Source organism: Aotus nancymaae, unplaced genomic scaffold (assembly GCF_030222135.1).
Source record: "Aotus nancymaae isolate 86718 unplaced genomic scaffold, 86718_ANA_hifiasm-v0.15.2.pri h1tg000102l, whole genome shotgun sequence".
In the NCBI taxonomy this organism is placed as follows: Eukaryota; Metazoa; Chordata; class Mammalia; order Primates; family Aotidae; genus Aotus; species Aotus nancymaae.
In genome coordinates, this window is record NW_026988517.1 from 1,799,554 (window position 1) to 1,821,092 (window position 21,539).

The 21,539-nt window shown below is 48.4% G+C and overlaps 1 protein-coding gene and 2 non-coding genes across 6 annotated transcripts in view; all 3 read right to left on the bottom strand.

The window, feature by feature from the left end:
* Positions 1-496: 496 nt before the first annotated feature.
* The window catches only part of LOC110568922 (tubulin-specific chaperone D-like), a 73,402-nt gene continuing 52,359 nt past the window's right edge, over positions 497-21,539 (bottom strand). For all 4 annotated transcript variants that reach the window (XM_064370167.1, XM_064370164.1, XM_064370163.1 and 1 more), the window contains one exon: positions 497-16,881. In XM_064370167.1, the coding sequence (XP_064226237.1) occupies positions 16,779-16,881 (103 nt within the window). In that variant the 3' untranslated portion in view covers positions 497-16,778. The remainder of the gene's footprint in view (positions 16,882-21,539) is intronic.
* On the bottom strand, positions 4,508-4,614 carry LOC135272053 (U6 spliceosomal RNA). The gene has a single exon (XR_010340160.1). It is a non-coding gene; the product is annotated as a U6 spliceosomal RNA (small nuclear RNA).
* LOC135272054 (U6 spliceosomal RNA) lies at positions 7,696-7,802 on the bottom strand. Its single transcript, XR_010340161.1, has one exon. It is a non-coding gene; the product is annotated as a U6 spliceosomal RNA (small nuclear RNA).

Genomic DNA, 21,539 nt, shown 5'->3' on the forward strand with positions numbered 1-21,539 from the left:
TGTGAGGAACACCACAGAGTAGAGGGAGCTCTCAGTGGAAAATGCAATCAACAGATGGGAATCACAAGATAATGTGAAATTATTAGAAAAACACTTTAAAGCAATTATTATAACCATGCTCCATTAGGTGACAACAAAGACTTGAAAAAATTACACTAATTCTTGGCAAAGAATTAGTGGCTATAAAAAAAGAACCAAATGGAAAATTATAGAAATGAAATCTAAAATAACAGAAATAAAAAAATCCCTGGAGAGGCTCAATAACTGAATGTATATCAAAATTGAAAAATCAGGAAACTAGAAGATAGAGCAATAAAAGTAATCTAATATGAACAACAAAGGGGAAAAGTGGATTAAAAAATAAAGCATAACCTCAGGAATGTATGAAACAATACCAAAGACTCTAACATTCTCATCAATGATGAGCCTGAACAAGAGGAGAAAGATATTAGCACAGAAAAAATATATATAGAATACAGTGATGCAACACAAAATGAATAATTCATGAAAGATAAAAATTATAATTTTAATTTATCAAAAGTAAAACATGAAGAGATATACCAGTGAAGAAGATATACAATAGCAAATAAGACCATGAAAAGATGTTCAGCATCACTAGCCATCAAGGAAATACAAATTAAAACCAAGCTGGGATATCATTACACATGTCTTAAAACAACTAAAATAAAAATTAGTTTAAACACCAAATGGAAGCAAGCATGCAGTTAAATTACATTTCTCATACATTGCTGATGAGATGGCTAAATGGTATGCCCACTCCAGAAATAGTTCAATTTAAAAATTGAACATACAGGCCAGGCATGGTGGCTCACGCCTGGAATCCCAGCACTTTGGGAGGCCAAGACGAGTGGATCACTTGAGGTCAGGAGTTCAAGACCACCCTGGCCAACATGGTGAAACCCTGTTTCTACTAAAAATATAAAAATTAGCTGGGTGTGGTAGCACATGCCTATAATCCCAGATACTTGGGAGACTGAAGCAGGAGAATCACTTGAACTGGGAGGTGAAGGTTGCAGTGAGCTGAGATCATGCCACTGCACTTCAGCTTGGGAAACAGAGTGAGACTCCATCCCAAAAAAAAAAAATAAAATAAAACAAAAACTGAACATACAGTCCAGGAGCAATGGCTTACACCTATAATCAAGGTGGGCAGAGCTCTTGAGCTCAGGAGTTCAAGACCAGCCTCAGCAACATGGCAAAATCCTGTCTCTACAAAAAATATAAATAAAAATAATTAACTGGGTGTGGTGGCACGTGCCTATGGTCCCAGCTACTCAGAGGCTGCAGTGGAAGGATTGCTTGAGCCTAGGAAGTTGAGGCTGCAGTGAGCTGAAATCACACCACTGCACTCAAGCCGAGGCAACAGTGAGATCCTGTCTCAAAAATAATAATAAAAAAAATAAAAACTGAACATGCACTCACCATATAATCCAGCAATCATATTTCTCAGCACTTATTTAAACAATGAAAAAATGTTCTCACAAGATCCGAATGTTCATAGCAACTTTATTAGTAATAGCTCAAAACTGGAAACAACCAAAATTTCCTTCAATAGGTGAATGATTAAACAATCTGTCTTACATCCATACCAGAGTACTACTTAGCAATGAAAATGAACAAACAGCTGGATACGGTGGCTCATGCGTGTAATCTCAGCACTTCAGGAGGCTGAGGCGGTCACATCACCTGATATCAGGAGTTCGAGACCAGCCTGGCCAACATGGTGAAACCCCGTCTCTACTGAAAATACAAAAATTAGCCAGGCATGGTGGTGGGCACCTGTAATCCCAGCTGCTCAGGAGACTGAAGCAGGAGAATCACTTGAACACAGGAGGTGGAGAAGTTCAAGGGGGAACACATTATTAACATGTTGTCAAAGTCTCTACCCATAAAATATTTATTACAAAGTTAAAAATGAGTAAATTTAAGTGGACAAGCCTGGCAGAGATAATCAAATGATTAAAGAAAACATCACCGGTAACTGAACAAATTGAGATCACGTATCATCTAATAAGATGCTATGAAAACACAGCTATCTAACCATGAGGAAACTTTATGCAGACCCAAACAGAAAGACATTCTACAAAATAACTGGCCAGGAATTGGGTCCAAGAGAAAACAAAGTGGAAGATTTACACCTCAGTGGCACCGAGAAAACATGGAAGCTTTCTTGAACAAAGAGTTCTAGACTGGGCACAGTGGCTCATGCCTGTAATCCTAACACTTTGGAAGGCTGAGGCAGGCAGATCATGAGGTCAAAAGATGGAGACCATCCTGGCCAACATAGTGAAACCCGGTCTCTCCTAAAAATACGAAAATTAGTTGGGCGTGGTGGTGCATACCTGTAGTCCCAGCTACTCAGGAGGCTGAGGCAGGAGAATCACTTGAACCTGGCAGGTGGAGGTTGCAGTGAGCTGAAATCATGCCACTGCACTCCAGCCTGGGCAACAGGGTGAGACTCTGTCTCAAAAATAAAATAAAATAAGAGTTCTGCAGGAATGTAAAACCAAACACCATATGTTCTCACTGACGTGGGAGCTAAGCTAGGAGGACACAAAGGCATAAGAATGATACAGTAGACTTTGGGGACTTGGCAGGAAGGACTGGAGGGAGCGAGAGATAAAAGACGACATGTAGGGTACAGTGTATACTGCTCAGGTGATGGCTGCACCAAAATCTCACAAGTCACCACTAAAGAACTTACGCATGTAACCAAACACCTCCTGTACCCCAATAACCTATGGGAAACAAAGAACAAAAAAGGCAAAAAGAAAGAGTTCTGAAGCACATTTGCCTATGGTGGAGGTTTAGGTTATAACTATTTAAACTTTCCTCTTCTCTTAAATGCAGGATGGCGGCCAGGTGTGGTGGCTCACGCTTGTAATCCCAGCACTTTGGGAGGCCAAGGAGGGTGAATTGCATGGTCAGGAGATCGAGATCATCCTTGCTAACACCATGAAATCCCGACTCTACTGAAAATACAAAAATTAGCCGGCTGTGGTGGCATGCACCTGTAGTCCCAGCTACTTGAAAGGTTGAGGTAGGAAAATCGCTTGAACCTGGGAGGCAGAGGTTGCAGTGAGCTGAGATTGCACCACTGCACTCCAGCCTGGGCAACAGAGAGACACTCTGTCTTAAAAAAAAAAAAAAAAATGCAGGATGGCTACATTTCCAGTGTCCTGACTTTACAGTACCTGATGCATCTCCAGGTGAATAGAGGAGGTTTGGGTGTTGGTAAGTAAGATGGATCAGTTTTGAATTGCTTCCAGAGTCATATTTTTGTTTTTGTAAAGTCTCAATTTTAAGACAAGGGCAGTTGTTTGTAATTCCTCAAAGAATTGGACTGCAGCCCAAGTGATATCAAAGGGTGGGCCTATCCATTCCAATTACATCATCTTCAATTTGTTTCTTTATATCAGGAAACACATTTCCAAATAGAAATCAAAAGATTCCTATGTCCTACTACCATTCAACCTAGCAATCTCATTGCTGCATATACACCCAGAGAAAAATAAATTGTTCTGCCAAAAAGACACATGCACTCAGATGTTCAGTGCAACACTGTTCACAATAGCAAAGACATGGAATCAACCAAGGTGCTCCTCAGCAGTGGACTGGATAAAGAAAATGTGATCTAGTTTAAAGCAAAGAAACAGTTCCTTTCTCTTTTGTTGGGAAGTGGCAGATATGTTAAAGAATTTTTTCCAGCCAGTATTTCTCTTCCACAATCTACTTAAAATTGAATCAACCATCAAGAGAGGGCTATTGGAAGAAAGTGTCCCATTTATCAGGGCTTTCTGTGTGCCATCCTCCATTGAAGCATGATTTTAAACACACTGGTGGGAAGAGGCGAACATCAAGGGCAGTGACAACATCAGCACTAATGCATCTTAAAAATAAAGAACAGACTGGGTGTGGTGGCTCACGCCTGTATTCCCAGCATTTTGAGAGCCCGAGGCAGGTGGATAAGTTGAGGTCAAGAGTTCAAGACCAGCCTGGCTACCATGGTGAAACCTCATCTCTACTAAAAATACAAAAATTACCTGGGCATGGTGGTGCACGCCTGGAATCCTAGTTACTCGGGAGGCTGAAGCAGGAGAATGGCTTGAACCCAGGAGGCAGAGGTTGCAGAGGACCAAGATCATGCCACTGCACTCCAGCCTGGGCAACAGAGCAAGACTCTGTCTGGAAATAAAGAAAGAGAGATAGAGGTAAGGGAGGAAGAAGGAAGGAAGGAGAGAAAAAGAAGGAAACAAAGAGGAAGGAAGGAGAAAAAAGAGAAAGAAAGATGCAAGAAGAAAGTGAGAGAGAAAGAGTGCAATGGTGAGATCTTGGCTCATTGCAACATCTGCCTCTTTGGTTCAAGCGATCCTCCTGCCTCAGGCTCCCAAGTAGCTGGGTTTACAGGTGTCCACCACTGTGCCCAGCTAATTTTCTTTTTTAACTTTAAATTTAAATTTATTTTCAATTGATTTGTAAAAACAAAAAAAATATGGAACGTTTCATGAATTTCTACATCATCCTTGCGCAGGGGCTATGCTAATCTTCTCTGTATCATTCGAATCTTAGTGTATGTGCTGCCGAAGCAAGCACATGCCCAGGTAATTATTTATTTATTTTATTTTGTTTTTTGTACAGAAAATGGGTTTCACTATGTTGGTCAGACTAGTTTCGAACCACTGGCCTCATGATCCGCCCACCTCAGCCTTACAAAGTGGCAGGATTACAGGTGTGGGCCACCGTGTCCAACTTAATTTTTGTGTTTTTTTTTTTTTTTTTTTTTCAAAGTCGAGGTTTCACCATGTTGGTCAGGCTGGTCTTGAACTCCCGACCTCAGGTGATCCACCTGCCTTGGCCTCCAAAGAGCTTGCATTACAGGCATGAGTCACTAGGCCTAGCCAATATTTGTATTTTTATTAGAGACCAGGTTTCACCACATTGACTGGCTGGTCATAAAACCCACACCTCAGGTGATCCACCCGCCTGTGCCTCACAAAGTGCTGGGATTATAGGCAAGAGCCTCCATGCCCAGCCCTGTAAATCTTTTAATCTAAAAACCATCTGAAAAATTCAGATTATGGCCCGGCGCAGTGGGTCATGCCTGTAATCCCAACACGTTGGGAGGCAGAGACGGGTGGATCATGAGGTCAGCAGTTCAAGGCCAGCCTGACCAACACGGTGAAAGCCTGTCTCTACTAAAATACAAAAATTAGCCAGATATGGTGGTGTGCATCTGTAATCCCAGCTACTCAGGAGGGTGAGGCAGGAGGATCACTTGAACAGACATGGCAGAGGTTGCAGTGAGCCAAGATCGTGCCACTGCACTCCAGCCTGGGTGACAGAGCAAGAGTCTGTCTCAAAAAAAAGCTATTTGTTTATTTTTTTTTTTTTTACACAAATGATCTTGCTCTGTCCCTCAGGCTGCAGTACAGTGGTGCAATCGTAGCTTACTGCAGCCTCCCACTTCTAGGTCTTAAGAAATCCTCCCACCTCAGCTTCCTGAGTAGCTAGGACTACAGGTGCACAGCACCACGCCCAGCTAAATTTTTGTAGAGATGAGATCTTGTTCTGTCACCCTGGCTGGTTTCAAACTCCTAGCCTCAAATGATCTTCCTTTCTCAGTCTCCCAAAATGCTGGGATTACAAGGGTGAGCCACTGTGCCCGGTCTAAACTTTATTATTTAATTATTACTTTTTTATTTACTTTTGAGACAGAGTTTTGTTCTTGTTGCCTAGGCTGCAGTACGGTTTCAGGATCTTGGCTCACTGCAAACTCTGCCTCCCAGGTTCAAGTGATTCTCTTCCCTCAGCCTTCTGAGGAGCTGAGATTACAGGTCCTCGCCACCATGCTCAACAAATTTTTTTGTATTTTTAGAAGAGACGGGTTTCATCATGTTGGCCAGGCTGCTTTCCAACTGCTGACCTCAGGTGTTCCACTCACCTCAGTCTCCCAAAGTGCATGTATAATGGGCGTGAGCCCTCACACCCAGCCTAAACTTTATTTATTTTTTAATTTATTTATTATTTTATTTAAAAGACGAGGTTTCATCGTGTTGGTCAGGCTGGTCTTGAACCCACAACCTCAGGTGATCCGCCCACCTTGGTCTCCAAAGTGCTTGGATTACAGGCATGAGTCACCATGCCCGACCAACTTTATTTTTAAAAATCAGAGAGATTGGGCCGGGCGCTGTGGCTCACGCCAGTAATCTTAGCACTTTGGGAGGCCGAAGTGGGTGGATCACCTGAGGTCAACAGTTACAGATCAGCCTGGCCGTCATGGTGAAACCCCATCTTTTTTAAAAAAAGAAAATCTGCCGGGTGCGGCGGCTCACGCCTGTAATCCCAGCACTTTGGGAGGCTGAGGCGGGTGGATCACGAGGTCAAGAGATCGAGACCATCCTCGTCAACATGGGGAAAGCCCGTCTCTACTAAAAACACAAAAAATTATCTGGGCATGGTGGCGCGTGCTTATAATCCCAACTACTCAGGAGTCTGAGGCAGGAGAATTGCTTGAACCCAGGAGGCGGAGGTTGCGTTGAGGCGAGATCGAGCTATTGCACTGCAGCCTGGGTAACAAGAGCGAAACTGAGTCTCAAAAGAAAAAAAAAAAATCATCCGGTCGCGGTGGCTCACGCGTGTAATTCCAGCTACATGGGAGGCTGAAGCAGGAGAATTCCTTGAACCCAGGAGGCGGAGGTTGCGGTGAGCCGAGATCGTGCCATTGCACTGCAGCCTGGGTAACAAGAGCGAAACTCCATTTCAAAAAAAAAAAAATCATGCGGGCGCGGTGGCTCACGCCTGTAATTCCAGCTACTCGGGAAGCTGAGGCAGGAGAATTGCTTGAACCCAGGAGGCGGAGGTTGCGGTGAGCCGAGATCGCGCCATTGCACTGCAGCCTGGGGAACAAGAGCGAAACTCCGTTTCAAAAAAAAAAAAAATCTTCTGGGCGCGGTGGCTGACGCCTGTAATCCCAGCACTTTTGGAGGCTAAGGCGGGTCGATCACGACGTCAAGAAATCGAAAACATCCTAGTCAACATGGTGAAACCCCGTCTCTACTAAGAATACAAAAAATTAGCTGGGCATGGTGGTGTGTGTCTGTAATCCCATTTACTCTGCAGGCTGAGGCAGGAGAATTGCCTGAACCCAGGAGGCGGAGGTTGTGGTGAGCCGAGATGGTGCCATTGCACTCCAGCCTGGGTAACAAGAGCGAAATTCCTTCTCAAAAAAGAAAAAAAAAAATCTGCCGGGCGCAGTGGCTCAGGCAGGAGAATTGCCTGAACCCATGACGTGGAGGTTGCGGTGAGCCGAGATCATGCCATTGCACTCCAGGTTCGGTAATACGAGCAAAGCACCTTCTCAAAAAAAAAAAAAAAAAAAAAAAAAAAAAAAAATCAGAGGGATCAGTGTCTACAATTGTAAAAACGAGGTGCTGGATAAATCCCCGCTGACCCACCTTTTTATGAGATACAGTTTCCTTCTTGTCACCCAGGCTGGAGTGGAATGGTGCGATCTTGGCTCATTGCAACTTCTGCCTCCTTGGTTTAAGTGATTCTCCTGCCTCAGCTTCCCAAGTAGCTGGGTTTACAGGTGTCCACCACTGTGCCCAGCTAATTTTCTTTTTTTTTTAACTTTCACTTTAAATTTATTTATATTTGATTTTTAAGAAAAACAAAAAAAATATGGAACTCTTCATGAATTGGCATGTCATCCTTGTGCAGGGGCCATGCTAATCTTCTCTGTATCTTTCCAATCTTAGTGTATGTGCTGCTGAAGCGAGCACATGTCCAGGTAATTTTTTAAATTATTTTATTTCATTATTATTATTATTATTTTTTACAAAGAATGGGTTTCACTATGTTGGTCAGGCTAGTCTCGAACCTCTGGCCTCATCATCTGCCCACCTCAGCCTTCCAAAGTGCCAGGATTACAGGTGTCAGCCACCATGTCCAAGTTAATTTTTGTGTTTTTGTTTTTTTTTTTTTAAGACCAGGTTTCACCATGTTGGTCAGGCTGGTCTTGAACTCCCGACCTCAGGTGATCCACCTGCCTTGACCTCCAAAGAGCTTGGATTACAGGTGTGAGTCACTAGGCCTGGCCAATTTTTGTATTTTTATTAGAGACCAGGTTTCACCACGTTGGCCGTCTGGTCTTGAACCCCTGACCTCAGGTGATCCACCTGCCTGTGCCTCACAAAGTGCTGGGATTATAGGCAAAAGCCTCCATGGCCAGCCCTGTAAATCTTTTAATCTACAAACCTTCTGAAAATTTCAGCTTATGGCCCGGCGCAGTAGGTCATGCCTGTAATCCCAACACTTTGGGAGGCAGAGACGGGTGGATGACGAGGTCAGCAGTTCAAGGCCAGCATGACCAACACAGTGAAAGCCTGTCCCTCCTAAAATGCAAAAATTAACCAGATATGGTGGTGTGCATCTGTAATCCCAGCTACTCAGGAGGGTGAGGCAGGAGGATCACTTGAACCCACATGGCGGAGGTTGCAGTGAGCCAAGATCACGCCACTGCACTCCAGCCTGGGTGACAGAGCAAGAGTCTGTCTCAAAAAAAGGAAGATTATATTTGTTTATTTTTTTTTTACAGAAATGATCTTGCTCTGTCCCTCAGGCTGGAGTCCAGTGGTGCAATCGTAGCTTACTGCAGCCTCCCTCTTCTAGGTCTTAAGCAATCCTCCCACCTTAGCTTCCTGAGTCGCTAGGACTACAGGTGCACAGCACCACACCCAGCTAGTTTTGTAGAGACGGGATCTTGTTCTGTCACCCTGGCTGGTTTCAGACTCCTAGCCTCAAACGATCTTCCTTTCTAAGTCTCCCAAAATGCTGGGATCACAGGGGTGAGCCACTGTGCCCAGTCTAAGCTTTATTATTTAATTATTTCTTTTTTTATTTACTTTTGAGACAGAGTTTTGTTCTTGTTGCCTAGGCTGCAGTACGGTTTCAGGATCTTGGCTCACTGCAAACTCTGCCTCCCCGGTTCAAATGATTCTCTTCCCTCAGCCTTCTGAGGAGCTGAGATTACAGATCCTCGCCACCATGCTCAACAATTTTTTTTGTATTTTTAGGAGACGGGTTTCATCATGTTGGCCAGGCTGCTTTCCAACTGCTGACCTCAGGTGTTCCACTCACCTCAGTCTCCCAAAGTGCATGTATAATGGGCGTGAGCCCTCACACCCAGCCTAAACTTTATTTATTTTTTAATTTATTTTTTATTTTATTTAAAAGACGAGGTTTCATCGTGTTGGTCAGGCTGGTCTTGAACCCACAACTTCAGGTGATCCGCCCACCTTGGTCTCCAAAGTGCTTGGATTACAGGCATGAGTCACCATGCCCGGCCAACTTTATTTTTAAAAATCAGAGAGATTGGGCCGGGCGCTGTGGCTCACGCCAGTAATCCTAGCACTTTGGGAGGCCGAAGTGGGTGGATCACCTGAGGTCAATAGTTACAGATCAGCCTGGCCGTCTTGGTGAAACCCCATCTTTTTAAAAAAAAGAAAATCTGCCGGGTGCGGCGGCTCACGCCTGTAATCCCAGCACTTTGGGAGGCTGAGGCGGGTGGATCACGAGGTCAAGAGATCGAGACCATCCTTGTCAACATGGGGAAAGCCCGTCTCTACTAAAAACACAAAAAATTATCTGGGCATGGTGGCGCGTGCTTATAATCCCAACTACTCAGGAGTCTGAGGCAGGAGAATTGCTTGAACCCAGGAGGCGGAGTTTGCGTTGAGGCGAGATCCTGCCATTGCACTCCAGCCTGGGTAACAAGAGCGAAACTCCGTCTAAAAAAAAAATCATCCGGTCGCGGTGGCTCACGCCTGTAATTCCAACTACTCGGGAGGCTGAGGCAGTAGAATTGCTTGAACCCAGGAGGCGGAGTTTGCGTTGAGGCGAGATCGAGCTATTGCACTGCAGCCTGGGTAACAAGAGCGAAACTGCGTCTCAAAAGAAAAAAAAAAATTCATCCGGTCGCGGTGGCTCACGCCTGTAATTCCAGCTACATGGGAGGCTGAGGCAGGAGAATTCCTTGAACCCAGGAGGAGGAGGTTGCGGTGAGCCGAGATCGCGCCATTGCACTGCAGCCTGGGGAACAAGAGCGAAACTCTGTCTCAAAAAAAAAAAAAAATCATGCGGGCGCGGTGGCTCACGCCTGTAATTCCAGCTACTCGGGAGACTGAGGCAGAATTGCTTGAACCCAGGAGGCGGAGGTTGCGGTGAGCCGAAATCCAGCCATTGCACTGCAGCCTGGGTAACAAGAGCGAAACTTCGTCTCAAAAGAAAAAAAAAAAAAATCTTCCTGGAGCGATGGCTCACGCATGTAATTCCAGTTACATGGGAGGCTGAGTCCTTGAACCCAGGAGGCGGAGGTTGCGGTGTGCCGATATCGCGCCTTTTCACTCTAGCCTGGGTAGCAAGAGTGAAACTCCGTCTCAAAAAAAAAAAGAAAAAAGTATCATCCGGGCGCGGTGGCTCACGCCTGCAATCCCAGCAGTTTTGTAGGCTAAGGCGGGTGGATCATGAGGTCAAGAGATCGAGACCATCCTGGTCAACATAGTGAAAGCCTGACTCTACTAAAAATACAAAAAAATTAGCTGGGCATGGTGGCACGTGCCTGTAATCCCAGCTACTCGGGAGGCTGAGGCAGGAGAAATGCCTGAACTCAGGATGCAGAGGTTGCGGTGAGCCGAGATCGTGCCATTGCACTCCAGCCTGGGAAACAAGAGAGAAACTCCGTCTCAAAAAAAAAAAATCATCCGAGCGTGGTGGCTCACGCCTGTAATTCCAACTACTCGGGAGGCTGAGGCAGGAGAATTGCTTGAACCCAGGAGGTGGAGGTTGCGGTGAGGCGAGATCGCTCCATTGCACTGCAGGCTGGGTAACAAGAGTGAAACTGCGTCTCAAAAGAAAAAAAAAAAAAATCTTCCTGGCGCGGTGGCTCACGCCTGTAATTCCAGCTACTCGGGAGCCTGAGGCAGGAGAACTGCTTGAACCCAGGAGGCACAGGTTGCGGTGAGCCGAGATCCCGCCAATGCAGTGCAGCCTGGGTAACAAGAGCGAAACTCTGTCTCAAAAAAGAAAAAAAAATCTTCCTGGCGCGGTGGCTGACGCCTGTTAATTCCAGCTACTCGGGAGGCTAAGGCAGGAGAATTGCTTGAACCCAGGAGGCGGAGTTTGCGTTGAGGCGAGATCGTGCCATTGCACTCCAGCCTGCATAACAAGAGCGAAACTGCGTCTCAAAAAAAAAACAACAAAAAAAAATCTTCCTGGCGCGGTGGCTCACGCCTGTAATTCCAGCTACACGGGAGCCTGAGGCAGGAGAATTGCTTGAACCCAGGAGGCAGAGGTTGCGGTGAGCCGAGATCGCGCCATTGCACTGCAGCCTGGGTAACAGAAAAGAACCTGGCCACTGTCCACAGACCTAGGCAGGAAGACCGCTTGAATGCAGCGGTGCCACTGCGACTCAGGGCAGCCTCAACCTCCCGCGCTCAGGCAATTCTCCCACCTGAGCCTCCTGAGTAGCTGGGATAACAGGCATGCTCCACTGCACCCGACTACTTTTTTAAAAAAATTTTTGCAGAAACAGGATCTCACTTTGTTGCCCTGACTTCTTTCAAATTCTTTAAAAAATTAGCTGAGTGTGATGCTGTGCACAGAGTCGGAGACCAAGAAATAGGCTTACAGCACAACAGATGGGGACTGTATGTCTGTGTGTGTGCACTGTATGTGTACAGAGGAAGCAGCAGGATTCCCTAAAAAGTAACCTAGAGAAAATGTGATGCTTCTTTCCTGAGTGCCCCTGCTCAGTGAGCAGAGTCCCCCATTCAGAGGACTAAGGACAAAAAGACCCAGCGTGCCTTCAAGGCAAGCAGCACATCACTGCCTGCCCACCTGACTTCCTCAGTTCTGCCTCCTCCTCCGTTAGCACCACCAGCGAAGCTCTACGTTTCCTCCGAGTCAGACAGAAGTTTTCGTCATCAAACATGCTCCTCTATATTGTCTCTCTGGAACATTTCTTTGCCAAGCATTTGTTTTTGCTTTTTTTTTTTTTTGAGACAGGGTCTCGCTCTGTCACCCAGGCTGGAGTGCAGTGGTGCAATCTTGACTCACTGCAATCTCCACCTCTCAGGTTCAAGTGATTCTTCTGCCTCAGCCTCCCAAGTAGCTAGGATTACAGGCGTACACCACCACTCCCAGCTAATTTTCTGTTTTTAGTAGAGACAGGTGTTCACCGTGTTAGCCAGGCTGGTCTCAAACTCCTGGCCTCAAGTGATCTCCCCGCCTCAGCCTCCCCAAGTGCTGGGATTACAGGTGTGAGCCACCATGCCCAGCCTGTTTTCACTTTTCAAACTAAACTGACAGAGAACCAGAGTAACTCTCCAATGTGACAGGAGGTGCAGGGACTGGTTAGTCATGCAACATGGAGGAGGCCGAAGGGCTGAGCCTGAGCTATGACTCCAAAAAGACCTCCTGGCTCCCACAGCTGCAGTATTTGTGTGTCTGTTTGTTTAGACATGGGGTCTCACTACATTGTCCAGGCTGGTCTCAAACTCCTAGGCTCAAGTGATCCTCCTGCTGTCTTGGCCTCCCAAGAGACTAGGCCTACAGGCACCACCACTGCACCTGGCTCGCAGCTATAGCTTTTTTTTTTTTTTTTAATTGCATTTTAGGTTTTGGGGTACATGTGAAGAACATGCAAGATTGTTGCATAGGTGCATACGTGGCAGTGTGATTTGCTGCCTTCCTCCCCTTCACCTATATGTGGCATTTCTCCCCATGCTATCTCTCCCCAACTCCCCAAACAAATCAGACGGCTCTCAGAGGAACAGTGTGAGGTCTAAACCAAAAACGGAAAGTATGCTGCAAACACTCAACAAATGTCAGCCCGGTCACCTCCCAAGTCAGCTCCAAGACAGGATCTCTTTCACTGTGCCTGAAATAACCCTTGCCATGCCCCGAGACAGCACAGCTGCTCCATGTCCCACCAGGTACCGAATGGAGGCTGCAAACAGGGTTCAGCTCACATGGAGAGCCCCGCCAGGGAGGAGGGTTCAGCTCACATGGAGGGCACCCCCAGGGAGGAGGGTTCGGCTCACATGGAGAGCCCCGCCAGGGAGGAGAGTTCGGCTCACACGGAGAGCCCCGCCAGGGAGGGGGGTTCGGCTCACATGGAGGGCACGCCCGGGGAGGAGGGTTCGGCTCACACGGAGGGCACCCCTGGGGAGGAGGGTTTGGCTCACATGGAGGGCACCCCAGGGAGGAGGGTTCCGCTCACATGGAGGCCCTGCCAGGGAAGAGGGTTTGGCTCACACGGAGGGCACCCACAGGGAGGAGGGTTCGGCTCACATGGAGAGCCCCGCCAGGGAGGAGGGTTCAGCTCACATGGAGGCCCCGCCAGGGAGGAGGCGGGGCCTGCCGACCAAGCGAAGGTTACAGGCCAGCGTATCCACACCATGTATCAGTTTCTGAACAACAGCTTGACCCTTTGGTTTATGACAGGAAGCATCCTCTCTCTCCAGCTGCCTGGGGTCAGTAAATGCTGCCATAAGACATGACAGAAAACACACACACACCGAGCCAGGAGTCTCTCGTCTCCTTCAAGTTAACCTGGAGCTGGCACCCCACGGCCATCCGGGCCACACATTCTCACACGTCCGCACACACATCCAGCGTGACAAATGCACATTACCAGTCACTTACTTGGGATGGAACAAAAGGTTAAAGAAAACCACAGGAGTACAACTTCATTACTTTGGGGGAGGCAGTGATTTCTTAGCTATGACACCAGAAACACAGAAATAAAAGACTGATGAGCTGGACTTAATTAAAATCTAAAACCTGGGTCAAATGTCACTATCAAAGAAACTGAAAACACACCAGGCACAGCCTGTAATCCCACCACTTTGGGAGGCTGAGACAGGAGGATCACTTGAGGCCAGGAGTTCAAGACCAGCCTGGGCAACACAGTAAGACCTCATCTCTACAAAAAAAAATTTAATTAGCCAGGAACGAAGGCCAGGCACCGTGGCTCACGTCTGTAATCCTAGCACTTTGGGAGGCTGAGGCAGATGGCACTTGAGCTCAGGAGTTCAAGACCAGCCTGGACAACATGGGAAAACCCCATCTCTACAAAAAATACAAAAACTAGCTGGGCACGGTGGCATGCACCTGTAGCCCCAGCTACTTGTGGGGCTGAGGTAGGCAGACCACTTGAGCCCGAGAGGTAGAGGCTGCAGTGAGCCGAGATCACGCCACTGCACTCCAGCCTGGGCGATGAGAGTGAGATCCTGTCTCAAAAAAAGGGAAAAAATTATCCAGGCGTGGTGATGAGTCCTGTAGTCCCAACACTTGGGAAGCTAAGGTGGGAATATGGCTTCAGCCCAGGAGTTCAAGGTGGCAGTAAGCTGTGATGGTGCCACTGCACACTAGCCTGGGCAACAAGCAAGACTCTGTCAATCAATCAATCAATAGAAAGTGAAAAGGCAACCACAGAATGCAAGAAAACATCTGCAAATCATATATCCAATAAGAGACTAATATTCAGAATACATGAAAACCTCTTACTTACAACAATAAAAAAGTCAACTTTTTAAATGAGTAAAAACTTGAATAGACATTTCCCCAAAGAAGATATACAAACAGGCAGCAAACACAGAAAATGCTCAGTGTTATTAGCCATCGGGGAGAAGAAACCCGAAAACATGATGCGGTGGCACTGCACACTCACCGGGGTGGTTTTGGCTTTTTTGGTTTTTCTTTTTTTAAAGAAGCAGAGTTCCGACACTTCAGGAGGCCAAGGCAGGTGGGTCGCTTGAGCTGAGGAGTTCAAGACCAGCCTGAGCAATGTGGTGAAGCCTTGTCTCTAACAAAACAACAAAACATTACCCGGGCGTGGTGGTGAGCATCGGTGGCCCCAGCTGCTCAGGAGGCTGAGGTGGGAGATCGCCTGGGCCTGCGACGTGGAGACTACAGCAAGCAGAGATTGCATCCCTGCACTCCAGCTGGGGCAACAAAGTGAAACCCATCAAAACATTTTTTTAAAGTTAAAAACAAGTGTTGGTGAGGATGCAGAGCAACAGAACCCTCATACACTGCAGGCAGGACTGTAAAATGGTGCAATCATTTTGGAAAAAGTTTGGCAGTTTCTTAAAAAGTTAAACATGGAGTTACTTCTAGGTCTATACCCAAAGGAAATGAAAACACACATCCATTCAAAAACGTGCACACAAATGTTCATGGCAGCATTATTACAACAGTGAAAGGTGGAACAACCCAGGTGTCCCATCAGCTGATGAAGAGGATAAAGCGTGGCGTGCAGCACATTCACAAATTTACACACAGGACGAGGCTCTGCCCCAGGAAGGAAGGAGGCACTCCAACAGCTATGACACAGAGGAACTAAAACCATTACATGCAGGGGAAGAATTCAGACACCAGAGATCACACGCTGCAGGTTCCACTTTTATGAAATGTCTACAAAAGACAAATTCACAGAGACACTGGAGACCTGGTTGCCAGGGCGGGGTGCTGGGGAGAGTGGAGAGTGACAGCTCTTAAACACAGGATTTATTTAGGAGGCAATGAAAATGTTCAGAAATTAAATTATGGCAATGGTTGCACACCTCTGTAAATACACAGAAACCACGTAACTGTAGACTTAAACGAATAAATTTTATAGCATGTAAATTAGATCTCAAAAAAGAGGTCTAAAAATTTAAAAACTCTAAAAAAAAATAAGCAGAAACATTAAAAAAAGAACTGCAGGCTCTAAAAGCTCTCCCCATACATCACAATGCCAAGTGCAAAGCCGTCACTTCAGATGCCACCACAGCTCTGCCCTGGGAAGGTGCAAGGCCGCCGCATCTCAGGTGTCTATTCTGGACAGATGTCTGGATAGGCCCAGACCCTCCCGGAGTGCGCAGTGTCTGTGGCGGGGCCTCTCAGGATGGGTCCCCTCTACTCCCGGGGTGCGCAGTATCTATGGTGGGGGCCTCTCAGGATGGGTCCCCTCTATTCCCGGGGTGCGCAGTGTCTGTGGTGGGGCCTCTCAGGATGGGCCCCCTCTATTCCTGGGATGCACAGTGTCTGTGGTGGGGCCCTCTCAGGATGGGCCCCCTCTCTCCTGTACAGACATCCATTCCTTCCCGCCCCCCAGAGGGCACTACCAGCCACACCCAGGGACCCTCCCACCAAACACAGACAGGGCTGCGTGAGGCCCCAGCACAACAGCTGGTCTGGGCAGTGCCTCTGCACCCGCCGTGCCATGCCCTCTTTCCCCACCCCACTGCGGGCCACCGCAGAGCTCCCCAGCCTTCCACCCCAGTTCCTGCCCTGACTCCATGCTGGCCTGAGCCTCATCTCCAGGGAGTACTGCATCATTCCGGGTGACCCAAGATGCTGCTGGGGTACCTGGTTCTACAACTCAAGCAGGTGCCACTGCATGTGTCCTTAAGGGGCAACAATGCCCCTCAAGAATGAAAACCGGTTCTGAGGAGTAAGAAAATCAGACGTTACGATGATTCGTGGCCCTCCAAAACCGAGCACACAGGGTAACCTGTGGCATTAAAATTTCACACCAGAAAAACGAGGCAATCACACGATGACGAAGGCCAATGTGAGAAAAAGGTGGACAGACCCCGATCTCAAGCTCTTCTGTGCATGCTCGCAGCAGGGCTACAGTGTGGAGGTGGGTTCAGACAAGAAGCCACAGCCTGCCACGGACAGCCTTGGCGACGCAACGGACCGTGCTTCAGCTATTCACCATCCGCGAGTCGAGACGGCAGCAACAGGCCTTTCCTGCCCAGCTCCGCCAGCGGCAGACATCCCCCGTGCCAGGCCTTGTCGGTCTCCTGGAAACTAAGAACAACAAAGACCCTGAGATCAGAGCTCCCGTGTCAGCTTTTGGTTCAAAGCCCACAGTGTAGCAAGGATCACAGGCTGGCAAGTCCACATCCTGCGCCTGTGAAGCACACTAAAACCTGTTAGTAAGTTTCTAAAGTATCAAAGCTGGGTGTGGTGGCTCACACCTGTAATCCCAGCTACTCGGGAGGCCGAGGCAGGAGAATCGCTTGACCTTGGGAGGCAGAGGTTACAGTGAGCCGAGATCATGCCACTGCACTCCAGCCTGGGCAATGACTCTGTCTCTAAAAAAATAAAATAAATGATCAGTTGGCTGAAGAAATAACACACTGCGACTGAGTACAAAGACAGCAGCTGTGCTCCCCAGTGCCTCTCTTCAGATCTCCCGAGAGTGAGGAAAAGTCATGGTCAGTCCCCAAACAAAGAGACCGGCCCGTCGCGCCTTCCCAGGTGGGGTTCCCACCACAGCAGTGTCGCGCCAAGTACGGGCAACACCTGTGCTCCCAGGAAAAGCAAGACACTTCAGAGAAGTGTGGCACTGAAAACAGCACATGAAGCGTATGTCAGTAGAAACGGGAGCAGGGAGACCTCCTCTAAATGACACCCCACTGTTTAGGCATCAAATTCAAAATTAATAACTAAAATAATGAACTGGCATTTCAAGATTTTTCACAGTATTTGAAATATGAACTTTTAACAAACTAATGCAATGCCAATCGATCAAGCTCTAAGTTATTTTATGTATTTATTTATTTTTTTGAGACAGAGTTTCGCTCTTGTTGCCCAGGCTGGAGTGCAGTGGCGTGATCTCAGCTCACCGCAACCTCTGCCACCCAGGTTTAAGCAATTCTCCTGCCTCAGCCTCCCAAGTAGTTATGATTACAGGCATGCACCACCATGCCCAGCTAATTTTGTATTTTCAGTAGCGACGGGGTTTCTCCATGTTGGTAGGGCTGGTCTCAAACTTCCGATGTCAGGTGATCCGCCCGCCTGGCTTCCCAAAGTGCTTGGATTACAGACATGAGCCACCGCACCTGGCCATATTTTATATTTCATAATTTCGCTGGGGTGGTTCAGAAGCTCTACTGAAGCTATGGCAAAAAGCCAGCAAGCGACAGGGCTTTCACTGAATCTAATTAAATTGATTTGACAGTGAAGAAATGTTTAGGAAAACCAACTAAACTGACCAGCTGGAAATCGACAAACACAGGAACACTGAGGAAAGTCGGCGAGTGCCTGTCACCAGGCGGCTGCCTCACCTCCTGCGTGCCCAGCTGCAGGAGCAGGGCTGAGATGGACACCAACTGCCCCTGGGAGCTCATCGTCACCGAGTGACTGGATCATAACTACACTCTTTCTCAGTTCCAGATGTTTCATTGAGTGTCTGCCCAGAGGCTCAGTAAACCCGTGCATATATTCACATCAGCACTTGTGTCCTCTAGGGTTTTAATTGGAGAAAGATGCTTCACACTTTTCACAGAGTAACATCTGAATGAACTTGATAAAGTATCATTGTTAATGTGACTGAAATATACTAAAACAAATGCCTGTCAGGCCGTGTACTTCTAATCAGATGTGTGTCCACTGTGGCACAGTGGTGAGGGCAGCATGGTTCAGGGGGTGCCGTCTGCCCATGAGGCTGGCTCAAGACACCCAGCACCACCACGGCATGTGTCGAACCTGAGAGGGGGCCCTGTCCTTGGATGCCAGGGGTGCGGGCGGAAGCTAGGCAGCCGGGGGCACATTCCTGCCCTCAGATCCAAGCCTGAGGCACTCCTGGTCTCAGGGGAGGAGAGAGAACAGAAAACCGTGGAAGCCATGAGTGGGTGCGGTGGGCAAGCTGGAGAGAGAGAGAAGGGGGCAAAGAGTGTCACGGGGACATGGGTCTCAGATCATCAAGTGCAAGGGGAAAAGCACGAAACTAATGTAAAATGACCTCAAAGATGCGTTTGGTAGAACAGTGTGACAAGTAGTCGCTATCTCTGTAAAACGAAATAAACAATTTTAGCCAGGTACAGGGTTCACGCCTGTAGTCCCAGCACTTTGGGAGACCGAGGCAAGATGAACATTTGAGGCCAGGAGTTCAAGACCAGTCTGGGCAACAAAGCAAGACCCCATCTCTACAAAAATAAAATAAAATAATTAGCCGGGCGTGGCTGCGCACACCTGGAGTCTTAGCCACTCAGAGGCTGAGGCAGGAAGATCACTTGAGCCCAGGAGGTAGAGGCTGCAGTGAGCCATGATGGTCCCTGAGCACAAAGCAAGACCTCATCTCTAAAAACGAAACAAGACAAGAAAACCTTTGTATCCATCTGGTCACATTGAATCAGTCCCCAGAGGGATGAGGAATGGGTGCCTGCAGTCACCTGGGAGGGGAGGGCAGGCTCCAGGGTCTGGGGAGGCTCTCTGTCTTCTTCCCTTCGGTTTGAATTTTGAATAAAAATATCGCCTAGTCAAAAACCTCAATGAAAGTTTAAGGCTGGAACAGAAAGGAGCGCATGTGATTAGTCTCCTGCTGACACAGGCACAGCATAATGCCACGCCTCCCAGACATCCCATACCCAGTGTCCAGAAGATGCTCTAGGCAAATCAAGTCAGCAGGACCCACAGCCGGGCCCAAGCACAGGTTCAGTCGGTTTGCTCACAGAAGAACCCAATGGGGTTGGCAAAGACACAGACACACTCCTCTCCCAGGCACCCCACTTCTGCCACAGCTGGGGTCTGGCACTACTCCCTGGGTCCTGGGTAATGCTATGGGACTGGGGAGAAGCCCCAGGTCCTGCATGAGTTGTGCACACTTAGGGGACGGCCACACCAGCCACACAGGTCCTGGACCCCTGGGAATGGGTAGAGCTCCATTCACTGCATAACCTAGCCCAGGAATGGAGCAGGGAGTAAGTTAACCCTCCTGGGTGCTGGGTGTTCTTACAGTTAATGTAATGAATGCCCTTTCTCCAGGCTGTTTCAGAAGAGGCTGGCAGCTCACCACATGTCCCAGGGAAGGACGAGATTGGAGCAGCCACCATACAGGGATGCAGGCCGCCCCATACCCAGCAAGTCCTGGCTTCCCGGTTCTGCAGACATCCTGCTCTGAGGCTGTGCCTTTTCATGCACGGTCGACAACCACACACTGAGCACGCAGTGGAAGGGAAGACAGGTGCAGTCCAGAGCTGTATCCCATAAGGACTCAGGGCCACGGCCCTTCAGCTACTTTGGGATGAAGGCCCTGAGAAGTCAAGAGTAAAAAGGCCATCCCGTCCCAGAATCTAGCTACGAAAACGGAATGAGCACAGTAAAATAACAAAACTAAAGGTAAAGAAACACCTGAAGATGAAACCAGCCAGGACAAATGAAACTAGACCAAGACGGTGAGCTGGAGTAAGGTACACATAGTCAGGAGAGGCTGCACATGTGGGAGGAGGGGTGGGCAGTGAGCTGAGGGAGACACTCCAGGCCTAAGGGACAGGCGGGCCTGGTGGCCAGAAGAGAGGCCAAGTCCAGACAGACGCAGGCAGGCCCAGGGCCCACCTCAGAGCCCACCACACTGCCATGAAGTCTGCAGGTGAGGACATTCACCCACCAAGCCCACCAGAACGGAGCTTCAGGGACACGCCTGAAACAAGGCAGGAGGTCGCACACAGAGAAGCCGAGCACTCACCACCCCCCAACCCCTGCCTCCCATCAAGTGGTCACTGTTAAAACAGCTGCACAGCATGTGTTCCCCTAGGAATGTTGCCACTGGAAGAATGCTTCTCATACAGGCGCACTGCTCTGAAAAAGATGACCCATATCTGACACACTGTTTCCTGTGCTCCCAAAATTGTTACTGAGCAGGCTGGAGGCTAAATGCACAAGAAATCTGCTCCAGAAGGAAAATAAGACTTTGTGGGCTGCTGCGGAGCTGTCCCTGTGACTGACAGGCAGCAAGAGCCAGGGCCTCCGAAGTGCTGACACCACACCTTTCTCCCCGGCACCTGGGCTAATGAGGGACGATCGCACACCTGGGGTCCTGAGCATGCAGACGCCTTTCTCAACCCTCTGCTTCTCAAACTAGGGGAGACATTCACACAAGCAGAAGGAAGACTCCCTAGGAGGTCACGTGTGAGCACACCGGGCCAGAAACCCGAGGCCCTGCCGCCTGCATACCGCAGTCCACACCCCTACCACACACAAGCCATGGCAGCCCCAAACCCCGGAACTCCCGGAAAGGCTGACACAGCGCAGCACTTGCGGCTGTGGAAACTCAACTTTTTTTTTGAGACCGGGTCTCACTCTGCTGCCCAGGATGGAGTGCAGCAGTGGCACCATCATGGCCTAATGATGCCTCTAACTCCTGGCCTCAAGTGATCCTCCCACCTCAGCCTCCCGAGTAGCTGGGACCACATCCAGCTAATTTTTTTAATTTTTGGAGACAGGGCCTCACTTTGTTACCCAGGCTGGTCTCGAATTCACAGGCTCAAGCAGTCCTCCCACTTTGGCCTCTCAAAGCCTCCCATTTCATTCAAAGGAAATGCAATTTCAAACTCAGGCCTCAGTCACACCAGCCTCACTTTAAGGTCTGGGGGACACAGGTGGCTAACATGCAGGTGAGGGGCAGGCCAGGACATACACCCACAGAAAGTTCTCGGAGCAGCTCCAACCCATTCGACAGAGAA